The 19,923-nt window shown below is 46.5% G+C and overlaps 1 protein-coding gene across 2 annotated transcripts in view; it reads right to left on the reverse strand.

The window, feature by feature from the left end:
• LOC140728898 (rapamycin-insensitive companion of mTOR-like) overlaps positions 1-9,655 on the reverse strand; it is a 201,690-nt gene extending 192,035 nt beyond the window's left edge. For both annotated transcript variants that reach the window (XM_073047981.1, XM_073047980.1), the window contains exons 1-2: positions 9,523-9,655; positions 9,313-9,360 (exon numbers count right to left, since the gene is read on the reverse strand). In XM_073047981.1, coding sequence (XP_072904082.1) covers positions 9,313-9,360; positions 9,523-9,571 — 97 coding nt within the window. In that variant the 5' untranslated portion in view covers positions 9,572-9,655. The remainder of the gene's footprint in view (positions 1-9,312; positions 9,361-9,522) is intronic.
• Between the last annotated feature and the right edge of the window lie 10,268 nt (positions 9,656-19,923).

Genomic DNA, 19,923 nt, shown 5'->3' on the forward strand with positions numbered 1-19,923 from the left:
TGATATAATCCCAGCCTAATCACAGGACAATTTACAATGACCAATTAACTTATTGATACATCTTTGGAATATGGATGGAAACTGGAGCACCTAGAGGAAACTCACACGCTCACAGGAAGGACATATAAACACCTTACACACAGCATCAGAATTGAACTCCAATACTCTGAGCTGTAAAAGTGTCACGCTAACCGCTATGCTCCCACAGCACCCTAATGATCCATGATGGTCAGCCACGATCCAACAACATCGATACATAGCTTACAACAAAATCTGACCTACACCTGTTTTTGCTGGGTCATAAACTAGTAGCATGCTGTTCATGTTAGCCAGACATTTCCCCAGGGTGGTAGTTGCTAATATGAGAGGCGATAATTTTAATGTGATTGGAGGAAAGTATAGGAAGGATGCCAGTGGTAGTTTTTTTTCCCCCACATAGAGAGTGGTGAAGTGTGGAACGTGCTGCCTGGGGTGTTAGTAAAGGCAGCTACATTACGGACATTTAAGAAACTCTTAGATGGTTACAAGGATGACAGAAGAATCGAGGGTTATGTGGGAGAGAGGAGATAGGTTGGTCTTAAAAAGGTAAAAAGCTGGAACAACATTGTGGCCGTAAAAGCTGGTACTGTGCTGTACTGCTCTGTGGTCTATTTCAGAAATAGGTTTAATATCACTGACATGTGCATTGAAATATGTTGTTTTCCAGCAGAAGCAAAACAAATTTTTAAAAACTATACATTACTTTATTATATATATTTATTTATTGTTGTAATGTAAAAAGAGGGCAAGAAACAAATAGTAAGGTAGTGTACATGAGCTCATTTTCCATTCAGAAATCTGATGACAGAGGGGAAGAAGCCTTGTACTACTTCCCACTGCCACCCAACCTCAGTACTGACCTGGAAGGAAGGCAGAGGGAATTCCAGGTCTTCCCTAGACTACAACAAGGTTCCAATCAATGGACAGAATGCAAGTTGGATATGCAGCTGCAAACAAAGTTCCCACGTGACAGAAGATGCCCGCAGCCCTGCAGCAGCCAACGCGTCCATTCCACTGGTCTCCCAAACACCTGTTCACACGTAGGAGGCTGCGGACAAGCTGGGCGTTTGTAAGTTTGGGAAGACTTGTTCTATCACTATTTATTACCTTCATTTTCTTTAACAATATCATTCTGCGGGAATTGAGACATCCACCTTTAAATTTCAATTTTGAAAAGCAGATCCAACAAACGCATTAAAGAGACTGACCAGAATTTGAAAGAAAGAAATGGTATTGGTTTATGATTGTCACATGAATCAAAATACAGTGAAAATCTTGTCTTGCCCACCGTTCATGCTCGAGTAAATGAACATTTAGCTTGGACTCTGGAATTTGCTAGTACAATCACATCTAATGCAAGTTATCTTGTCTTACCACGTTGTTAGCCAATGCAAGATAATTAAATAAACTGCTTCAAAACAATGGCCGTCAGCCTAGTTGATAGTATTCGTGCCACTATCTCAGGATTGTGGGTTAAGTACCATCCCACACACATGAACACAAAAATCTAGGTGGAGTTGCCTTTTTTCAGATGAGACGTTAAACAGTCAAAAGTATGTTTGGGAGACCATGCATCTAATGAACAGAGAAGTTAACTTTGGTGTTTTGTCCAATTCATCCCCCTGACACCACTGGAATATCAGATTATCTGGTTACCATATATTTACTCCTTGCAAAACCTTGACATCTGATGTCACATTTCATAAAGATTACTACTGTACTACACTTCACAAATACTTCATTTGACTATAGGCCACTTGAGAAGCAGAAGTTAAAAAGATCCATAGATACAAAAGTCCTTTAACTTGTAATTGCTGTCAGAATTCTTTTTAACTCTGCAGTTAACCTTCTGTGTGTTATTTGTTTACTTTTTTATTGTTTGCATGATTTGTCCTTTTTCACATTGGCTGTCTGACCCTCTTTGTTGTGTGGATTTTTTTTTATAATGGGTTTTATTGCGTTTCTTTGTTTTGTGGCTGTCTACAAACAGACAAATCTCAAGGTTGTATACAGTATTCAAACTTTGAACTTTGAATTCAAACAAAGTGCAACACTGCTTTGATGAAAAAAATCTACGAGCATGAAATATAGAACGTTAGATTAGGCTGATTGTCCCCTTTTACCTATTCTGCCACTAAATAAAATATGACAAATCTTTCACCAGAACACCATTATCCACAGAGAGAATTCTTTTGATCTTTTAATATACTTAGTTACTGAGTCCCCCACAATTCCTCTTGGGTAGAGAATTCCAACTATTCAGCACTATTTGCTGAAGAAATTTCTATTTTGTTTGTCAAAAGTGGACATGACCCAATCACAGCAGCTAGAAAATAACCATCCAAAGAAATTTTTCAAGTTTCAATAAAGTCAGCTCTCATTCTTCCAAACTCAGTTAAGCACTAATCAAGTTCGCAAAATCTCTAAATGCTGGTAACATTCAACAGGTCAGACATTAGCGGAAAGAGAACAGTTGAATTGGAAAAGTAATTGTTGCAGCTTTATAAAGTTCTAGTTAGGCAGCATCTGGAGTATTCCATACAGTTCTGGACACCCCATTATAGAAGGGATGTCTAAGGCTTTGGAGAGGGTGCAGAAGAGGTTTACCAGGATGCTGCCTGGGTTAGAGGGCATGTGTTAAAAGCAGAGGTTGTTTTCTCTGGAGCAGCAGAGGCTGAGGAGAAATCTGATAGAGAGAGCATGCAGTTTCAAGTTGTTGGGTACCAAGATCTCGGAGGATCTAACCTGGCCCCAACACATCGATGTAGTTATAAAGAAGGCAAGACAGCGACTATACTTCATTAGGAGTTTGAAGAGATTTGGTATGTCAACAAGTACATTCAAACACTTCTATAGATTTACCGTGGTGAGCATTCTGACAGGCTGCATCACTGTCTGGTATGGAGGGGACTACTGCACAGACCGAAAGAAGCTGCAGAGGGTTGTAAATTCAGTCGGCTGCATCTTGGGTACTAGCCTACAAAATGCCCAGGACATCTTTAGGAAGCAGTGTGTCAGAAAGGCAGCATCCATTATTAAGGACCTCTGGCACCCAGGGCATGCCCTTTTCTCACTGTTACCATCAGGTAGGAGGTACAGAAGCCTGAAGGCACACACTCAGCGATTCAGGAACAGCCTCTTCTCCTCCGCCATCCGATTCCTAAATGGACATTGAACCCTTGGACACTACCTCACCTTTTAAATGTATATTATTTGTTTTTTAGCATGATGTTTAATCTATTCTATATAAGTATACTGTAATTGGTTTACTTATTATTTTATTTTTTCTCTTCTATTTATATATTGCATTGAACTGCTGCAAATTTCATGACACATGTCGGTGATAAAAACCTGATTCTGATAAGATTATGAGAGGTATAGAGAGAGCAGACAGACAGCATCTTTTTCCAACAGTTGAAATGTCTAATGCCAGACGGTATGCCTTTCAGGTGAGAGAGAACAATTTTAAAGGGGATGTGAGGGGCAGGTTCTTTTACACGGAGAGTGGTGAGTGCCTGGAATACACTGCCTGGGGAGGTGGTAGAGGCAGTGTATTCCAGGCAATCACCACTCTCACTAGGGCTTTTAAAGAGACATTTAGATCGGCACATGGATGTGAGGAAAATGGAGGGATATGGACATTGTGTAGGCAGAGGGGATCAGTTTAGTTGACCATTCGGTTACTAATTTATTTGTTCAGCACAACATTGTGGGCCAAATGGCCTGTCCTGTGCTGTAGTATTCTATGCCTATGTTTCTGATCAGTGTTTACAACATTAACTTTTTATTTCTGATTTCCAAGATCGACAATTCTTTGATTTATTTAATTTCCAAAGGAAGACTAGATGGCTATAAGCAACAAAACTGGACAGAACAGGTTTGAATGTTTGCTGATATTTCCTTCACTTTCTAGATACTTTTCAACATTAATATAACTTGAAAAGTCCAGAAGTGGCCAACATTATCATGACATAATATTCCAGACTACCAGCCCTTTAACAAAATGCTTTGATCACACATCACAAAAGGAGGTGCCCGCAATTTGCATTTTTCTGCACAACCTTTGTGTATTAGATGCCTAGCATCAATAACATGTGGGCTAATGTGTAGGGTGATGAATAGGGGTGTTACACATTAGTGTAACATTTGCTAAAAATTCAACTGGAAAAAAATCAATAGATAGCAATTAAAATCATGCTGTCTATCAACAACATCTGACAGTCAAAGCAGTATCAGATCACTTCAAAAAGACTCGTAGCAATCTCAGATGGCATTTTAGAATTAGTTCCATACACTCTGACGCCTGTGACAATTTATATGTCAAGTACCCCCACCAATCACAACCATGGTTAATATATAGAAATGATAGAATCAAATCACAGCACCCTTATTTTCTTAATTGCTGTGTATAAAAGGAACCAGTTATATGCCTTCTAATAATACACCAAAGAATTAATGAGAAAGTCCAGTTAATTACACAGTAATCTTTTGCATCCAAACATCCCACCGCTTTAATCAAAATATACACCGATCCACCATTTAAATTAACTTAATTAGTAACTTGATTCTTTTCTTCACATACATATAAATGAGCTTGGTTTTTCTTTCAAATTTCCACATCTCATTATGCTCTGGGTATAGCAGTAGAAAATCTATTTTACAACTGGCACCATCCTAACTCGTATTTACTGAGTTTAACACTGAATACAGGGCTGTCTGCAGCAGAGACGGGGGCTGTTGGGGAAAGGTGTGGAATACAAAGAGAAATGGAGCCCGTTTCTCCCGACTGCATCTACAGTCCCGTATAAACAATGAGGTTATTTCAAAATGGGTGACATCCAGGCATGCAGGGGGTGGGCGAGACACCGAATTGTAAACGGCAACACTACAAAACTCTCGAGTCAAACACGGAATGAAATGGAACTAACAGCAGTTGCTAATTCTACCAGGGAAAGTCAAAAATAACATTTTAGCCGGAAAATGACAGACCGCGGCGAACTGGCCACGCTCATGACCGAAAATGGGTAGAGGGACTGGATCAGCCCTCGTTAACGGGCCGATGCTGTGAGCACGGATCATCGGCCTCGCGTCTCTCGCACAAGCCGGGTCCACGGTGCTCTGCGCCGCCAGCGCCGCCGCTCTGTGTCCGAGCCCGGACACCGGCCCCGGCCCCGGCCCCGGCCCTCCCCCGCAGGACGTGGCCGACCCATCATCCTCCTCTCTCTCCACCCAAACAAGAAAGGCAATCAAACATTCCCCCAAAGGAAAGCCGGCCGGCCACTACACCGATACATCGCCGAAGGAGGGAGACGGGCCAAATGCCGGGAGCTTCACAGACAGGGCACCCTCACCCCTGAGATACTGGCTGACCACTTCAAAGTTCAGGAAATTCAAAGTAAATTTACTATCCAAGTACACTTATATCGCCAAGATTCACTTTCTCCAGGGCCTACTCAGTAAATACAAAGAAAGACAAGACCGCACACAAGACGGACAGCCAATGTACAAACGACAACTGCAATTACAAAAAAAATACGCAATAAATATCGAGAACATGAGATAAGATTTCTTGGAAGTGAGTCCTTAGGTTGTGGGAATGTTTCAGTGATGGGACAAACGGTAATCCCCTTTGGTTCAAGTGCCTGATGGTTGAGAGGTACTATCTTATTGATGAACCTGGTGGTGTGCGACCTGAGGCAGGTAGGAGTATCGGACCCTGGCAATACCACAGCAATGGCTGGGCACCAAATGATCAGTTTTTAAAATTATGAGAGGCACGAAGTCTTCCTCCTGCCCCTGGGGAAAACATCAAGTACTAGAGGATGTGCACAGTAGGTGAGTGGGGAAAGTTTTTCTTCATACAAAGTACAGTTGGTTCCAGGAATCAAGAGGATTTCAGAGAGGTACATCAGTATGCTGGGGATGGAGGGATATGGGCAATGTGTTCAAGAGGATTTCAGAGAGGTACATCAGTATGCTGGAGATGGAGGGATATGGGCAATGTGTTCAAGAGGATTTCAGAGAGGTACATTAGTATGCTGGGGATGCAGGGAGATGGGCACTGAGTTGGCAAAATAGATCCTGTCCAGCACTAGCCATCGTGGGCCGAAGAGGCTGTTCCTGTGCTAGACTGTTCTATTGGGCAAATCTGAACTGATACTGGGAGATTCATCAACAGGCTATGGAAGTCAATGGTAACATCAGCATTTACTGTTCTTGTTTAATTACATCTCATCAAAGATAGTTCAGAATCAACTTCTGAGCATGGTGAAACATTGGAATTCATTGCCACAGACGAATGCAGAGGCCACTTCATTTGGCATATCTAAAGGGAAGGTGGACAGGTTCTTAATTAGTCATGGAGTCAAAGGTTATGGGGAGAAGGGGCTGAGAGGAAAAGTAAATCAGTTATGATCAAGAGGCAGAGCAGACTCAATGGACCAAATGTCCTGATTCTGCTCCATTGTCTTAGAGTCTAATCAAAAGTGTGAAGCTCTTGAGAGGGTGCAGAAGAGGGTCAGTGGGTTGCTGCCTGGATTAAAGATTAATAGCAAAAGGAGGGGGAGGACAAATTTGGATTTTCTCTGGCATGCTGGAGGCTGAGGGAAGACAATGGACGATCATAAAATAAAGAGACACAGATAGGGAATAGAAAATATACCCTCAGAGTAGAACTGTCAAATACCAGACGACATGGAGGGGGAGGGAGGTTTACAGGAGATGTGTATAGAGTATGGTTGGTGCCTCGGAGACACTTGTGGGGAAAGTGGTAGAAGCAAATACGATAGTTCTATTTGAGCATCATTAAATACACATGAACATGCAAGGAATGGAGGACTAGCCATCATGTGCAAGCAGGTGGGTTAATTTGGCATCAAAGTTCAAAGTAAATTTATTATCAAAGTACAAACTTCATGTGTCACCATCTACAACCCTGAGATTCATTTCCTTGCTGGCATTCACAGCAAATACAAGAAACACAATTGAATCAATGAAAAACCACGTCCAACAGGACAGTGTGCAAAAAACAACAAACTGTGTAAATACAAAAATAAATATAAATAAATAAATTATACATAAATAAGCAATAAATAGAGAAAATGAGATGGAGAATCCTTGAAAGTGAGTCGATGGGTTGTGGGAACAGTTCAGTGTTGGGGTGAGGACCCATGGCTGCCACAGATACTATCAGCTGACTGGCCTGTTCTACATTCAGTTAACCACATTTGAGAGTCTGGAGCCACATACAGGCCAGAATGAGTGAGGAAGGCCTATTTCCTCCCCAAGGTCATTAGTAATTCAGATTTTGTTTTACAACAATTGACTAGTCTTCTCGTTACTGTGACCAACACTACCAAATTTTGTTCCATTACTTCTTTTCAAATTCTCCAATTGCTATCCTGGGATTTAAACTTGTGAGTCAGAATCAATGATCCAGAACTCCAGCTACTTGTCCAGTAACAGACAGCGCAGGCACCACACTGGTTGACATACCATATGTTTTAACTGTTAGAAAAACAGCATCTCAGGAATATCGTGAACATACTGCTGTGATAAAGCTGAATCGTATCACAGCACGTTTTGTTAAACCTTAGTTTTCTTAGTCAATGGATAAGCGGTTTTCATTTGTTCCCTGGGTATCTGGTGGAGAGTTTGTGTCTCTAGGGTGCTAAATAATCAAGATCGTTAGTTAGAGGGTCCAATGCACAGGACTGGAAAAAGCTGCAGAGGACTGTAAACTCAGCCAGCTCCATCACAGGCATTTGCCTCCCCACCATTGAGGACATCCTCAAAAGGCAATGCCTCAAGAAGGCCTCATTCATCATTAAGGACACCCCACCACCCAGGACATGTCCTCTTCTCATTAATACCATCAGGGAGGAGGTACAGGAGCTGGAAGACGCACACTTCCCCTTCTGAATAGTCCATGAACACTACTTCACCATTTCACTCTCTTTGCACTATTTACATTCTTATTGTAATTTATCGTATTTTTATGTTGCGTACTGTATTGCTGCCACAAATGTCATCATATGCCAGTGATAATAAACCTGATTCTGATATGGCAAAGAAAATGTGCTTGTAAAATCCCCAAATGCTACTACTGTCAGCACAGGTTGTGATGGACAAATGTTCCTGCTGAGTTAGCATCGAGGGGAGCAAATGGAAAGAATGGTTGGGATGAGATGTGTATAATTTCTCTGGATATGGAAATCAATGGAAAGACATCAGTTAGCTGCTCATAATTGCTCTTGACAAATGAGTGGTCTCCTAGGCCACTGAAGAGTCAATTACATTGCCAGATCAGGAATCATATGTACGCCAGGTCAGGTACGGACAGATTTCCAAACATGAGGAAATCTGACGCTGGAAATCCAAAGCAACACACACAAAATGCTGAAGGAACTCAGCAGGCTAGGCAGCATCCATGGGAGGGTAGTTGTTTTACAAGGACAGATTTCCTCCTCTTAAGGACATCAGTGAACCTGATGAGTTTGAAAGACCTTTGGTTGCTTTGAGGTCAATTTTAAATGTGCACCGCGAACTTGGATGGGACATGACAATGTTATGGTACAGTAGGGGTGATGAATGACAATGCTTGCACCATGAAGTTGAGGCATGTGAAGTGGAAATAAAATATGGAATGATTGGCCATCCACAGAACGGCAGTACTATAATGAGTGGTATTGCAGCCACAGAAATGGAACTGGAAGCTTAAGGAGTGCACAATCCAGAGGGCCAAAATTCAGCTGACATCTTCATCACAACCCCCCCCCCCCCCCCCCGCCTCTCGCAAATCTGCTCCTGCTCTATCCAACAGCAGAACACTCCTTCACATCGCTAGCCCATTCCTCATAGTGGCTCATCCCTACATCTTCTACCACACCCCATCCAGTGATCAACCCCTCCCCTCCACTGCCACTGGTCACCCTGCATCCACTAGTTCCCCCCCCCCAGTGGTTCCCACTACACATCACTCAGTCATCCCTCTCCATCCAGTGATCAAACTGCCCTCTGAGTGATTCCCCCCTCACATTCCACTCAATCATCCCTCCCCCTCTCCCCTACTACTAACTCAGTCGATGGTCACCCTCCCCCAATGTTTCCCTCACCCCTCAGTGGATCCCGTCCCTGTTGTTGGTATTTGAACAGCCGGTGCCCGCCCGCCGGACGGTCCCATTGCCGCATCCAGGGCCAGACGGAGGGAGTCAGGGAGTCCGGCAGCGCCCCGGCGCCGGCCTTGCGGTGCCCCTCCCCACCCCGTTTTCTTACCTCGGGTCAGGTCAAGCGGTACGTTCTCCTCGCCGCTGTCATTCCGCCCTGCCGACCGAATAGGGAGAGAGAAAACAACACGGTTAATGGTTTCCTCTCAGGGTAAGTCAGGCGTTTTCATTTAAAGCTGCAGCCGTGGCGGTGGGGAGGGGGATGGGGAGGGGAAGAGCAGAGGTGGTGGTCGGGGATGGGGAACGCCAGCGCGGGTACCTCGGATGCGGAGGCTCCGGACGGAGCAGCCGCGGATGCTGACCGCCATCTTCACGGGCTCTCCGCTCTCTGCCGGGGCATCGCGCCAGCCACACCACAGCGGAAGCGCCGCGCTGCCCTGCCCTCTCGCGAGACTTGGCCTGCGGCAGTCAATGAGTGCAGGCGGGGCGTGGGAAGACACGAGGGGCGGGGCGTTGGGAGACGAGGGGAGGGGCGTGGGAAGACACGATGGGCGGGGCGTGGGGAGACGATGGGCGGGGCGTGGGGAGACGATGGGCGGGGCGTGGGGAGACGAGGGGAGGGGCGTGGGGAGATGAGGGGCGGAGCGTGGGGAGACGGGGGCGGGGCGTTGGGAGACGAGGGGAGGGGCGTGGGAAGACACGAGGGGCGGGGCGTGGGGAGACACGAGGGGCGGGGCGTGGGGAGACGAGGGGAGGGGCGTGGGGAGACGAGAGGAGGGGAGGGGAATGGGGAGACGGGAGACGAGTGGAGGGGAGGGGAGTGGGGAGACAAGTGGAGGGGAGGGGAGGGGAGACGAGTAGGGAGGGGAGGGGAGGGGAGACGAGTAGGGAGGGGAGGGGAGGGGAGACGAGTGGGGAGGGGAGACGAGGGGGGAGGGGAGTGGGGTGGGGAGTGAGGTGGGGAGACGAGGGAAGGGGAGAGGGGTGGGGAGAGGGGTGGGGAGGGGAGGGGAGTGGGGAAAGGAGACGAGGGGAGGACAAATGGAGGGTGGCATGGGGAGACGATGGAAGGGGCGTGGTGAGAGGGAGGTGTGAGGGGTGGGGCATGGGCAGAGGAGGGGTGTGAGGTGAGGGGCCTGGGGAGAGGGAATGGAAATGTGAGGGGAGAGGTGGAGGAGTGTGAGTGTGAGAGTGTGGGGTTGTTGGGTTGTGAGGGGAGGGACATAGGGTGTGGTGTTTGTTGAAAAAGGTGAGAGGGCTGGGCCGGTAGGGAAGAGGAGGGATGTAGGAAGAGGGGTTGAGGCTTGTGGAAAGAAGGGGAGAGTATGAGGAGAAAAGTCAGGAATTGGGGGAACAGGGGAGGGGAGGGGTGGGGTTTGTAGGGAAAAGAGGGAAAGTGAGCGTGGAAGGTATGTCGATTGTGGAGAAGAGAGTGGGAGGTGCATGGAAAAAGAGGTGGGGCTTTTGCGGGCTTGGGTAAAGTTATGGGAGATGGGTGGGTCTTGTTAGGGGGGTGTTGAGCAAGGGGTGTGATTTGTGGGGAAAAAATTGAAAGGCTTTGGGGCAGGATTGGAGTGGGGGAGTGGCAGAATTTGTGGAGGAGAGGGATAATGATGTGAGAAGGGGCTTGTGGTGGAAGAGGGTTTTCAAAGCTTGGGGACTGATGGAGAGGGGGCTTCTGGGAAAGAGGGGAAAACTGAGCTCACTTGGGGAAGAGAGGGGGAGGAGTGCTGGTGAGGGAGGGTGGTGTGGGAAACAGGTGGTGCTTGTGGTGGGAGAGGGTAGAGGGCTTGTTTGGAGGAGAGAAGTGGTATGCATTGTGGAGAGGAGCTGGGCTTGTAGCAGAGAAAAGGGCATAACTCCATAAGTTATAGGGCAGAGTTTCTTCTGGGGAAAAGGATGGGTGGGATTTGTGCGAAGTGGGATGGGGCTTGTGAATGGGATTGGGCCAACGGTGAGTGACGGAATATGAGGCTTTTGAGGTCAGGGTGAGAAGGTGAAGGGAAGAGTTAATGAACCCATGATCTTCAACACTCCCACCCACGAGGTGCGTCCTCAACTCCCTACTCTCCTTCCTGTACACTCATGTCTGAGTGGGAAGGTTCTTCTCTCACTCCAGCAGCAAGTTTGTGGATGTTATCACTGTGCTGGGCTGAATTTCAAAAAAACAATGATTCAGAGTGCAGGAAGGAGATAGAGAACCTACTGGCATAGTGTCATGATAGGAACCTTTCCCATAATGTCAGCAAAACTAAAAAGCTTCTAGTTGATTCCAGGAGGAGGGGCAATAAATATTGATGGTGCTGAGGTTGAGTTGCTTCAAGTCCTCGGATTGAACATCACTGATAACTGGTCCAACCACACAAACACCATGACCAATAAAGTGCTACTACTTCCTCAGGAGGCTAAAGAAATTTGTGTATCTCCTTTCACCCTCCAACAGTTTACAGTACCTGCAACCCAGGTTCCATTCCTGCTGCTGTCCGTCCGGAGTTTGTACAATGGGTTGCTTCGGGTGCTCTGGTTCTGTCCCACAGTCCAGAGATGTACCAGTTGGGAGGTTAATTGGTCATTGTAAATTGTCCTGTGATTAGGCTGGGGGTTGCTGGATGAAGGACCAGAAGGGACTATTCCATGCTTTATCTCAATAAATAAAAGGTTTTAATGAATGCACCAGAGAAAGCACTCTGGGTGTTATGTGGGGTGAGAGGTGGGAGAGGGGCTGGTGGGGTTGAGAGCAGGATTGGGACATTGTGTGGGGTGAGAGCTGGGAGAGAAGGATTAGGACATTGCATGGGGTGAGAGAGGGGCTTGTGGGTGGGAGAGGAGTGGGGTGTTGTGTGAGGTGAAAGGGGGAAATAGACCTGTGTGGGGGAGAGCGGGAAGGGGTGGATCAGTGGCGACAGCAGGACTGAGTGCACCTACCTTCTGATCCTCCCACCTGCAGGCAACAGCCCAGGAAGATCATTCAGAGTCACACCTTTCAGATGCAGACAGACAGACATACTTTATTGATCCGAGGGAAATTGGGTTTTGTTACAGTCGCATCAACCAAGAATAGTGTAGAAATATAGCAATATAAAACCATAAATAATTAAATAATAATAATAATAAGTAAATTATGACATGTGGAAATAAGCCTATTGGCTCAGGGTGTCTGACCCTCCGAGGGAGGAGTTGTAAAGTTTGATGGCCACAGGCAGGAATGACTTCCTATGACGCTCAGTGTTACATCTCGGTGGAATGAGTCTCTGGCTGAATGTACTCCTGTGCCTAACCAGTACAATATGGAGTGGATGGGAGTCATTGTCCAAGATGGCATGCAACTTGGACAGCATCCTCTTTTCAGACACCACTGTCAGAGAGTCCAGTTCCACCCCCACAACATCACTGGCCTTACGAATGAGTTTGTTGATTCTGTTGGTGTCTGCTACCCTCAGCCTGCTCCCCCAGCACACAACAGCAAACATGATAGCACTGGCCACCACAGCCTCGTAGAACATCCTCAGCATCGTCCGGCAGATGTTAAAGGACCTCAGTCTCCTCAGGAAATAGAGACAGCTCTGACCCTTCTTGTAGTCAGCCTCAGAGTTCTTTGACCAGTCCAGTTTATTGTCAATTCGAATCCCCAGGTATTTGTAATCCTCCACCATGTCCACACTGACCCCTTGGATGGAAACAGGGGTCACCAGTGCCTTAGCCCTCCTCAGGTCCACCACCAGCTCCTTAGTCATTTTCACAATAAGCTACAGATGATTCTGCTCGCACCACGTGACAAAGTTTCCCACCATAGCCCTGTACTCAGCCTCATCTCCCTTGCTGATGCATCCAACTATGGCAGAGTCATCAGAAAACTTCTGAAGATGGCAAGACTCTGTGCAGTAGTTGAAATCCTACTGCAACCTGCCCCAGGTTACTATAGGATGCAAGAGAAGAGATTGTTGTGCTTTGACAATGATCTTTGCATCCTCACTCTCTGCAGGAGCAATATTGGAGGACTGGAGGATGGCAAATGTTATTCTGTTGTTCAAGAAACTTACTTACTGCCCATTATGCTTGCTGGCATTTATCACTGTCTGTCCTTGGCCAACCTCTCTATTGTGCCCCAGATGTGACTTAGGATCCTCATTTCTGCCTCTATCGCACAGTGCCAAGTTGTCTTTGGTCTCCCTTGTTTCATCCACCCTCCAGGGATCCAATGAAGTGCTGTCTCAATGATGGAGTTGGCCTCCCTTCTCATCATGTGGCCAATCCATCTCCAACGTTTCCTCATGATGACTGTGGCCATGTCCTCTTGGTGACACTAGGGCATGGTCATAAGATACAAAGGGTCTTCTGGAGGCTCATGGTGTGGAATAATGACAGCTTGGCGAGATCGCTCTCTGTCATTGCACCAACATTCTGATCTGTACAAGAGTGAGGACAGAGCACAGCACTGGCACAGCTTCACCCTGGTGTAGTTGCTATGCTTGGCTGATCCTTCAAAATGACAACTACACCATCATGATGCTGACCATCTTCCCTTCCTAAATATAAACCTGTTTCCCCAGTTGTTGCTGCCTTTAGTCTGCCAGACCCAATCCATCCGCTTTCACTGATGTCCAGTCTGTAACGATGCATTTCTGCTAGCTTGCTAGCGATGCATATGGTTTCTACATACATTCCAGAAACCAATTTTGTTTTTGGTCTTAGTTCTGGTGGTGTTTAGGGATTCCTTCATCATATCTGTAGCTTCCTCTTAATTTTCACTATTGTAGCATGTAAGTCCCAGGTGGAGACTCAGGAATACCGTCAAACTCAGATACAGAAGGATACTTCATTGATGTTTCTGTAACGATTTTGTTCGACCAGTTTTGAGGACCACTCTTATTCTGGCCTCAACCCTTTGACTTGTTTAGCATCAGTGACCCTACCGAGAGCCATTGGGTCATTGAGGCACACAAGCATCCAAATCCAATGACATGGTTTTGGTTCACTTCATGAAAGGTAATGGGGTAACCCTGGGAATTATAGACCAGTGAGTCTTACATCAGTGGTCTTCGGCTGTCCATCGATTTTCGATGATGACTGAATGGAATGGAAGACCGGCAGTTGCCCATGCAGTCTCCCCTCTCCACGCCACCGATGTTGTCCAAGGGAAGGGCATTGGGACCCATACAGCTTGGCACTGGTGTCGTCGCAGAGCAATGTGTGTTTAAGTGCCTTGCTCAAGGACACAACATGCTGCCTCAGCTAAGGCTCGAACTAGCGACCTTCAGATCACTGGACGAACACCTTAACCACTTGGCCAAACGCCACATCAGTGGTGAGCTAACGGAGAGGATGTACAAGCATTTGGAGAAGCGTGGTGACAGGCAGCATGGCTTTGTGAGGGTTCAGGTGATTGAAGGTAAAGCAGTAGATGTACTGTACATGGATTTTAGTAAGGCATTTGACAAGGTTCCCCATGGTAGGCTAACTCAGAAAGTCAGGAGGCAAGGGATCCAGGGGAAATTGCTGTTTGGATTCAGAATTGGTTTGCCCTTGGAAGGCAGAGGGTGGGAGATGGAGTGTATTCTTCCTGCAGGTCGGAGGCCAGTGGTGTTCCGCACGGATCTGTTCTGGGACCCCTGCTTTTTGTGAATTTTACCAATGAAGAAGTCAAGTATGGTTAGTTTGCAGATGAAACAAGATTGGTGGAAATGTGGATTAAGGAAGATAAAGATTAACATAATTTGTTAGATGTACATCGAATCATGTATGTGAGTGTGCGGGTTGGAGATACGTCTCTACCAAAGGAGGTGTAAGGCACTTCTTCCCTCTGCTAGCCTGCAGTCACCCTTGGGCGAGGTGTAGCACCCGCTTAACACCCGATTGGGGTCATGTGAGCCATGGGAGAAGGCGGTGGATGGTCATATGAGCAGCTGGTGCATGTCAAAAGTCGTGGTTATGTGACCACTGATGCCAGGCAGACAAGCTCTGAGTATTGATCATGGCTGGGGTCACCCGTCTTGTAAAGATACTGTCCGGAAGAAGGCAATGGCAAACCACTTCCGTAGAAAAGCTTGCCAAGAACAATTATAGTCATGGAAAGACCAGAATTCAATGCGGCTCCTAATGAATGAATAAACATCAAAAGATACAGGGAAACGCATCATTTGCATCAACGACTGACGTAGTCCGAAGATGTGCGGAGGGCAGCCCGCAAGTGTCGCAAAGCTTTTGGTGCCAGCATAGTGTGCCCACAGCTTACTAACCCTAACCTGCACACCTTTGGACTGTGGGAGGAAACCCATGCACTCACTTGGAGAATGTACAAACTCCTTACAGACAGAGGTGGGACTTCAACCCCGACCCTAAAGTAGGCACTGTAAAGTGGTTCACCAACCACTGTGCCACCGTGCCGCCCTGTATCTATGCTGTTTGTCTCTGTGACTACCCCCCTCCTTTCATGCAAATAAGCAGTGCATATTTCCTTTCCCACTCATTGTGACTCCTCCACTTCCCCAACTCCTTTTGTTGCGGACAGAACACATCTCGAATCCTAATGTCACAGTCAGTTGTCTCGGTTGTAGAAGCAGGCCGCCCTCAACATTCTTGTAAATAAAAGCACAGGCAGGCAATATTACTTTCTCCAGGGACAGGCTCGCCTTTGTAATCACTGTAAAGGTCAGTGGAGAAATAGAAATGTTTGTTAGGTAGTGACACCAGGAAACAAAGTGCAAAGACAAAGACAGATACACTGAATGGGGATTACGTACAGCGATTCAAACTCAAGAACATAACAACTGCAGTTTTTAGGTTCACCTTTTCATAATTTTGTGGCTGGCACTCTGCACTCCAGCTCAGCTGCAGCCTCCTCTACATCGGTAAGAGTGCGGGACGGACCACTTCCTCGGGCAAAAGGCCGGATGTCCCAGTGGCCACCCCCTTACAATTCTACTTCCCATTCCCATTCCGATATGTTTGTCCATGGCCTCCTCTACTGCCACGATGAGGCCACACTCAGGCTGGAGGAGAAACACCTCATATTCTGTCTGGGTAGCCTGCAACCTGATGTCATGAACATCAATTTTGCAAACTTTGTAATTTCTCCCCCTAACCTTTCTCTCTTTTTCTATTCTCCATTTCTTTAAGTTCCTCTCTGTGCCTTGTGGTGCATTGGGTGGCAACCTTTAATTAACTTTAGCATTTGCCTGTTTTTCACAAGGCCGAGTTGTAGCTTGATGCTAAACCCAGCATGGATGGAAAGCGTGCAAGGAGCTGGCTGGATTCGAACTCAGGACCACTCGTCTCGAAGTCCACTACCCCACCGGCTGGCTGTTCTCCATTTCAGCTTGCCCCTTCCCTTCTCACCAGATAATTCTCCTTCCCCTTTCCCCCATGGTCCACTGTTCTTTCCTATCAGATTTCTTCTTCTTCAGCCCTTTAACTCTCCCACCTATCGCCTCCCAGCTTCTTACGTCATCCCTGCTCCCACACCCACCCACCTGGTCTCACCTGCCAGCTTGTACTCCTTCCCCTCCCACCAAACTTCTTATTTGGGTTTCTGCCCTCTTCCTTTCCTGTCTTGAGCAAGGGTCTTGGATCCCCCTTCATAGATGCTGTCTCACCTGCCGAGTTCCTCCAGCATTTTGTATGCCCAAGACTTCCAGCATCTGCAGAATCTCTTCTGTTAACAATATATCTCGACCCTTTCAGGGAGGCCAATGGTTGTAGCTTCAGTGAAATGAACAAATATAGCCATCAGAATCAGGTGTGATATCACTGGCCTATATTGTTTTGCAGCTGCAGAACATTGCAATGCATCTTAATAAACATTTATAAATTACAGTAAGAAGTATATATAAAAAAGAAAATTAAATAACAAACAAGAGGAAATCTGCAGATGCTGGAAATCCAAGCAACACACACAGAATGCTGGAGGAATTCAGTAGGCCAGACAGCATCTATGGAAATGAATAAACAGTCGACGTTTTGGGCTGAGACCCTTCATCAGGACTAAAGAAAAAAGGTGGGAAGTCAGAGTAAGAAGATGGAGGAGGGGAGGAAGAAACACAAGGTAGAAGCTGAAACCAGCTGAGGTAAAGAGCTGGGAAGTCGATTGGTAAAAGAGAAGGGGGAGACTGATAGGCCAGGACAGAAGGCCATGGAATAAAGGGAAGGGGAAGGTGATGGGCAGGTAAGGAGATAAGGTGAGAGAGGGAAATGGGAATGAGGAATGGCAGGGTTTGCAATTACTGGAAGTTTGAGAAATTGATGTTCGTGCCATCAGGTTGGAGGCTACCCAGACAGTATACAAGGTGTTGCTCCTCCAACCTGAGTGTGGCCTCATCACAGCAGTAGAAGAGGCCACAGACTGACGTGTCTGAATGGGAAGTGGAATTAAAATGGGCGGCTACTGGGAAATCCCGCTTTTTCTGGCAGACAGTCCTTTCAGGTGAGGCGACACTTCACCTGTGAGTCTGTTGGCATCACTTACTGTATCTGGTGCTCCCGGTGAGACCTGCTGTATATCAGGGAGACCCGATGCAGATTGGGAGACTGCTTCACCGAGCACCTAAGCTCTGTCTGCTAGAAAAATTGGATTCTCTCTGTAGCTATCAATTTCAATTCTACTTCTCTTTCCCATTCTGACATGTCAGCCCATAGCCTCCTCTACTGTCAAGATGAAGCCAAGATGATCTTATATTCTGTCTGGGTAGCCTCCAACCTGATGGCATGAACATTGTTTTCTCGAACTTCCAGCAATGGGCCCCCTCTCCTTCACCATTCCCCATTCCCATCTAACTCTCTCAGCTTATCTCCTTACCTGCCCATCAGCTCCCTCTGGTGCTCCTTCCCTTTCTTCCATGGCTTTCTGTCCTCTTCCATCAGACTCCCTCTTCTCCAGCCTTTTATCTCTTTTACCAATCAACTTCCCAGCTCTTTACTTCACCCCTTCCCCTCCCCAGTTTCACCTATGATCTACTACCTTGTGTTTCTTCCTCCCCTCCCCCACTTTCTTACTCTGACTTCTCATCTTTCCCCCCCCAGTCCTGATGAAGGGTCTCAGCTTGAAAAGTTGACTGTTCGTTTCCATAGATGCTGCCTGACCTGCTGAGATACTCCAACATTTTGTGTGTGTTGATCATGTTAGCATTCATTTCAAGAGGTCTAGAATACAAAAACAAGGATGTGATGCTGAGGCTTTACAATGTACTGGTGAGGTCTCACCTTGAGTATTGTGAACAGTTTTGGGCTCCTCATCTTAGAAGAGATGTGCTGGTATTCACAGGAGGTTCACAAGGATGATTCCAGGAATGAAAGGGTTATCATATGAGGAACGTTTGATGGCTCTGGGTCTGTATTCACTGGAATTCAGAAGGATGAGGAGGGATCTCATTGAAACCTTTCATATACTTAAAGGCCTAGACAGAGTAGATGTGGAAAGGATGTTTCCCATGGTGGGAGAGTCCAGGACAAGAGGACACAACCTCAGGATAGGGGGTGCCCTTTCAAAACAAAGATGCGGAGAAATTTCTTTAGCCTGAGGTTGGTGAATTTGTGGAAATTGTTGCCACATACAGCTGTGGAGGCCAGGTCGTTGGATGTATTTAAGGCAGAGATTAATAGGTTCTTGATTGGACATTGAAGGCATAGAAAATAACATCAGCAAATTTGCTGATGATACTAAGCTGGGTGGCAGTGTGACATGTGATGAGGATGTTAGGAGAATTCAGGGTGACTTGGATAGGCTGGGTGAGTGGGCAGATACTTGGCAGATGGCGTTTAATGTGAATAAGTGTGAGGTTATCCACTTTGGGAGTAAGAACAGGAAGGCAGATTATTATCTGAACGGTATAGAGTCGGGTAAGGGAGTAATACAAAGAGATCTCGGAGTCCTTGTTCATCAGTCACTGAAGGTGAATGAGCAAGTGCAGCAGGCAGTGAAGAAGGCTAATGGAATGTTGGCCTTTATTACAAAGGGAATTGAGTACAAGAGCAAGGAAATCCTCTTGCATTTGTACAGAGCCCTGGTGAGACCACACCTGGAGTATTGTGTACAGTTTTGGTCTCCAGGGTTAAGGAAGGACACCCTGGCTGTAGAGGAAGTGCAGCATAGATTCACGAGGTTAATTCCTGGGATGTCTGGACTGTCTTACGCAGAGAGGTGAGAGAGATTGGGCTTGTACACGCTGGAATTAAGGAGATTGAGAGGGGATCTGATTGAAACATATAAGATTATTAAGGGATTGGATAAGATAGAGGCAGGAAATATGTTCCAGATGCTGGGAGAGTCCAGTACCAGAGGGCATGGTTTGAGAATAAGGGGTAGGTCATTTAGGACAGAGTTAAGGAAAAACTTCTTCTCCCAGAGAGTTGTGGGGGTCTGGAATGCACTGCCTCAGAAGGTAGTGGAGGCCAATTCTCTGGATGCTTTCAAGAAGGAGCTAGATAGGTATCTTATGGATAGGGGAATCAAGGGATATGGGGACAAGGCAGGAACCGGGTATTGATAGGAATTGATCAGCCATGATCTCAAAATGGCGGTGCAGGCTCGAAGGGCCAAATGGTCTATTTCTGCACCTATTGTCTATTGACATGGCATTGAAGGTCACGGGGAGAAGGCCGGGAACTGGGGTTGAGGAGGAGAAAAAAAAAGGATCAGCCATGGTTGAATGGCGGAGCAGACTCGATGGGCCAGATGGCCTAATTCTGCTCCTATGATCCTTATGGTCTTATGATTAAATTAAATAAG

Source organism: Hemitrygon akajei, chromosome 6 (assembly GCF_048418815.1).
Source record: "Hemitrygon akajei chromosome 6, sHemAka1.3, whole genome shotgun sequence".
NCBI classification, from domain to species: Eukaryota; Metazoa; Chordata; class Chondrichthyes; order Myliobatiformes; family Dasyatidae; genus Hemitrygon; species Hemitrygon akajei.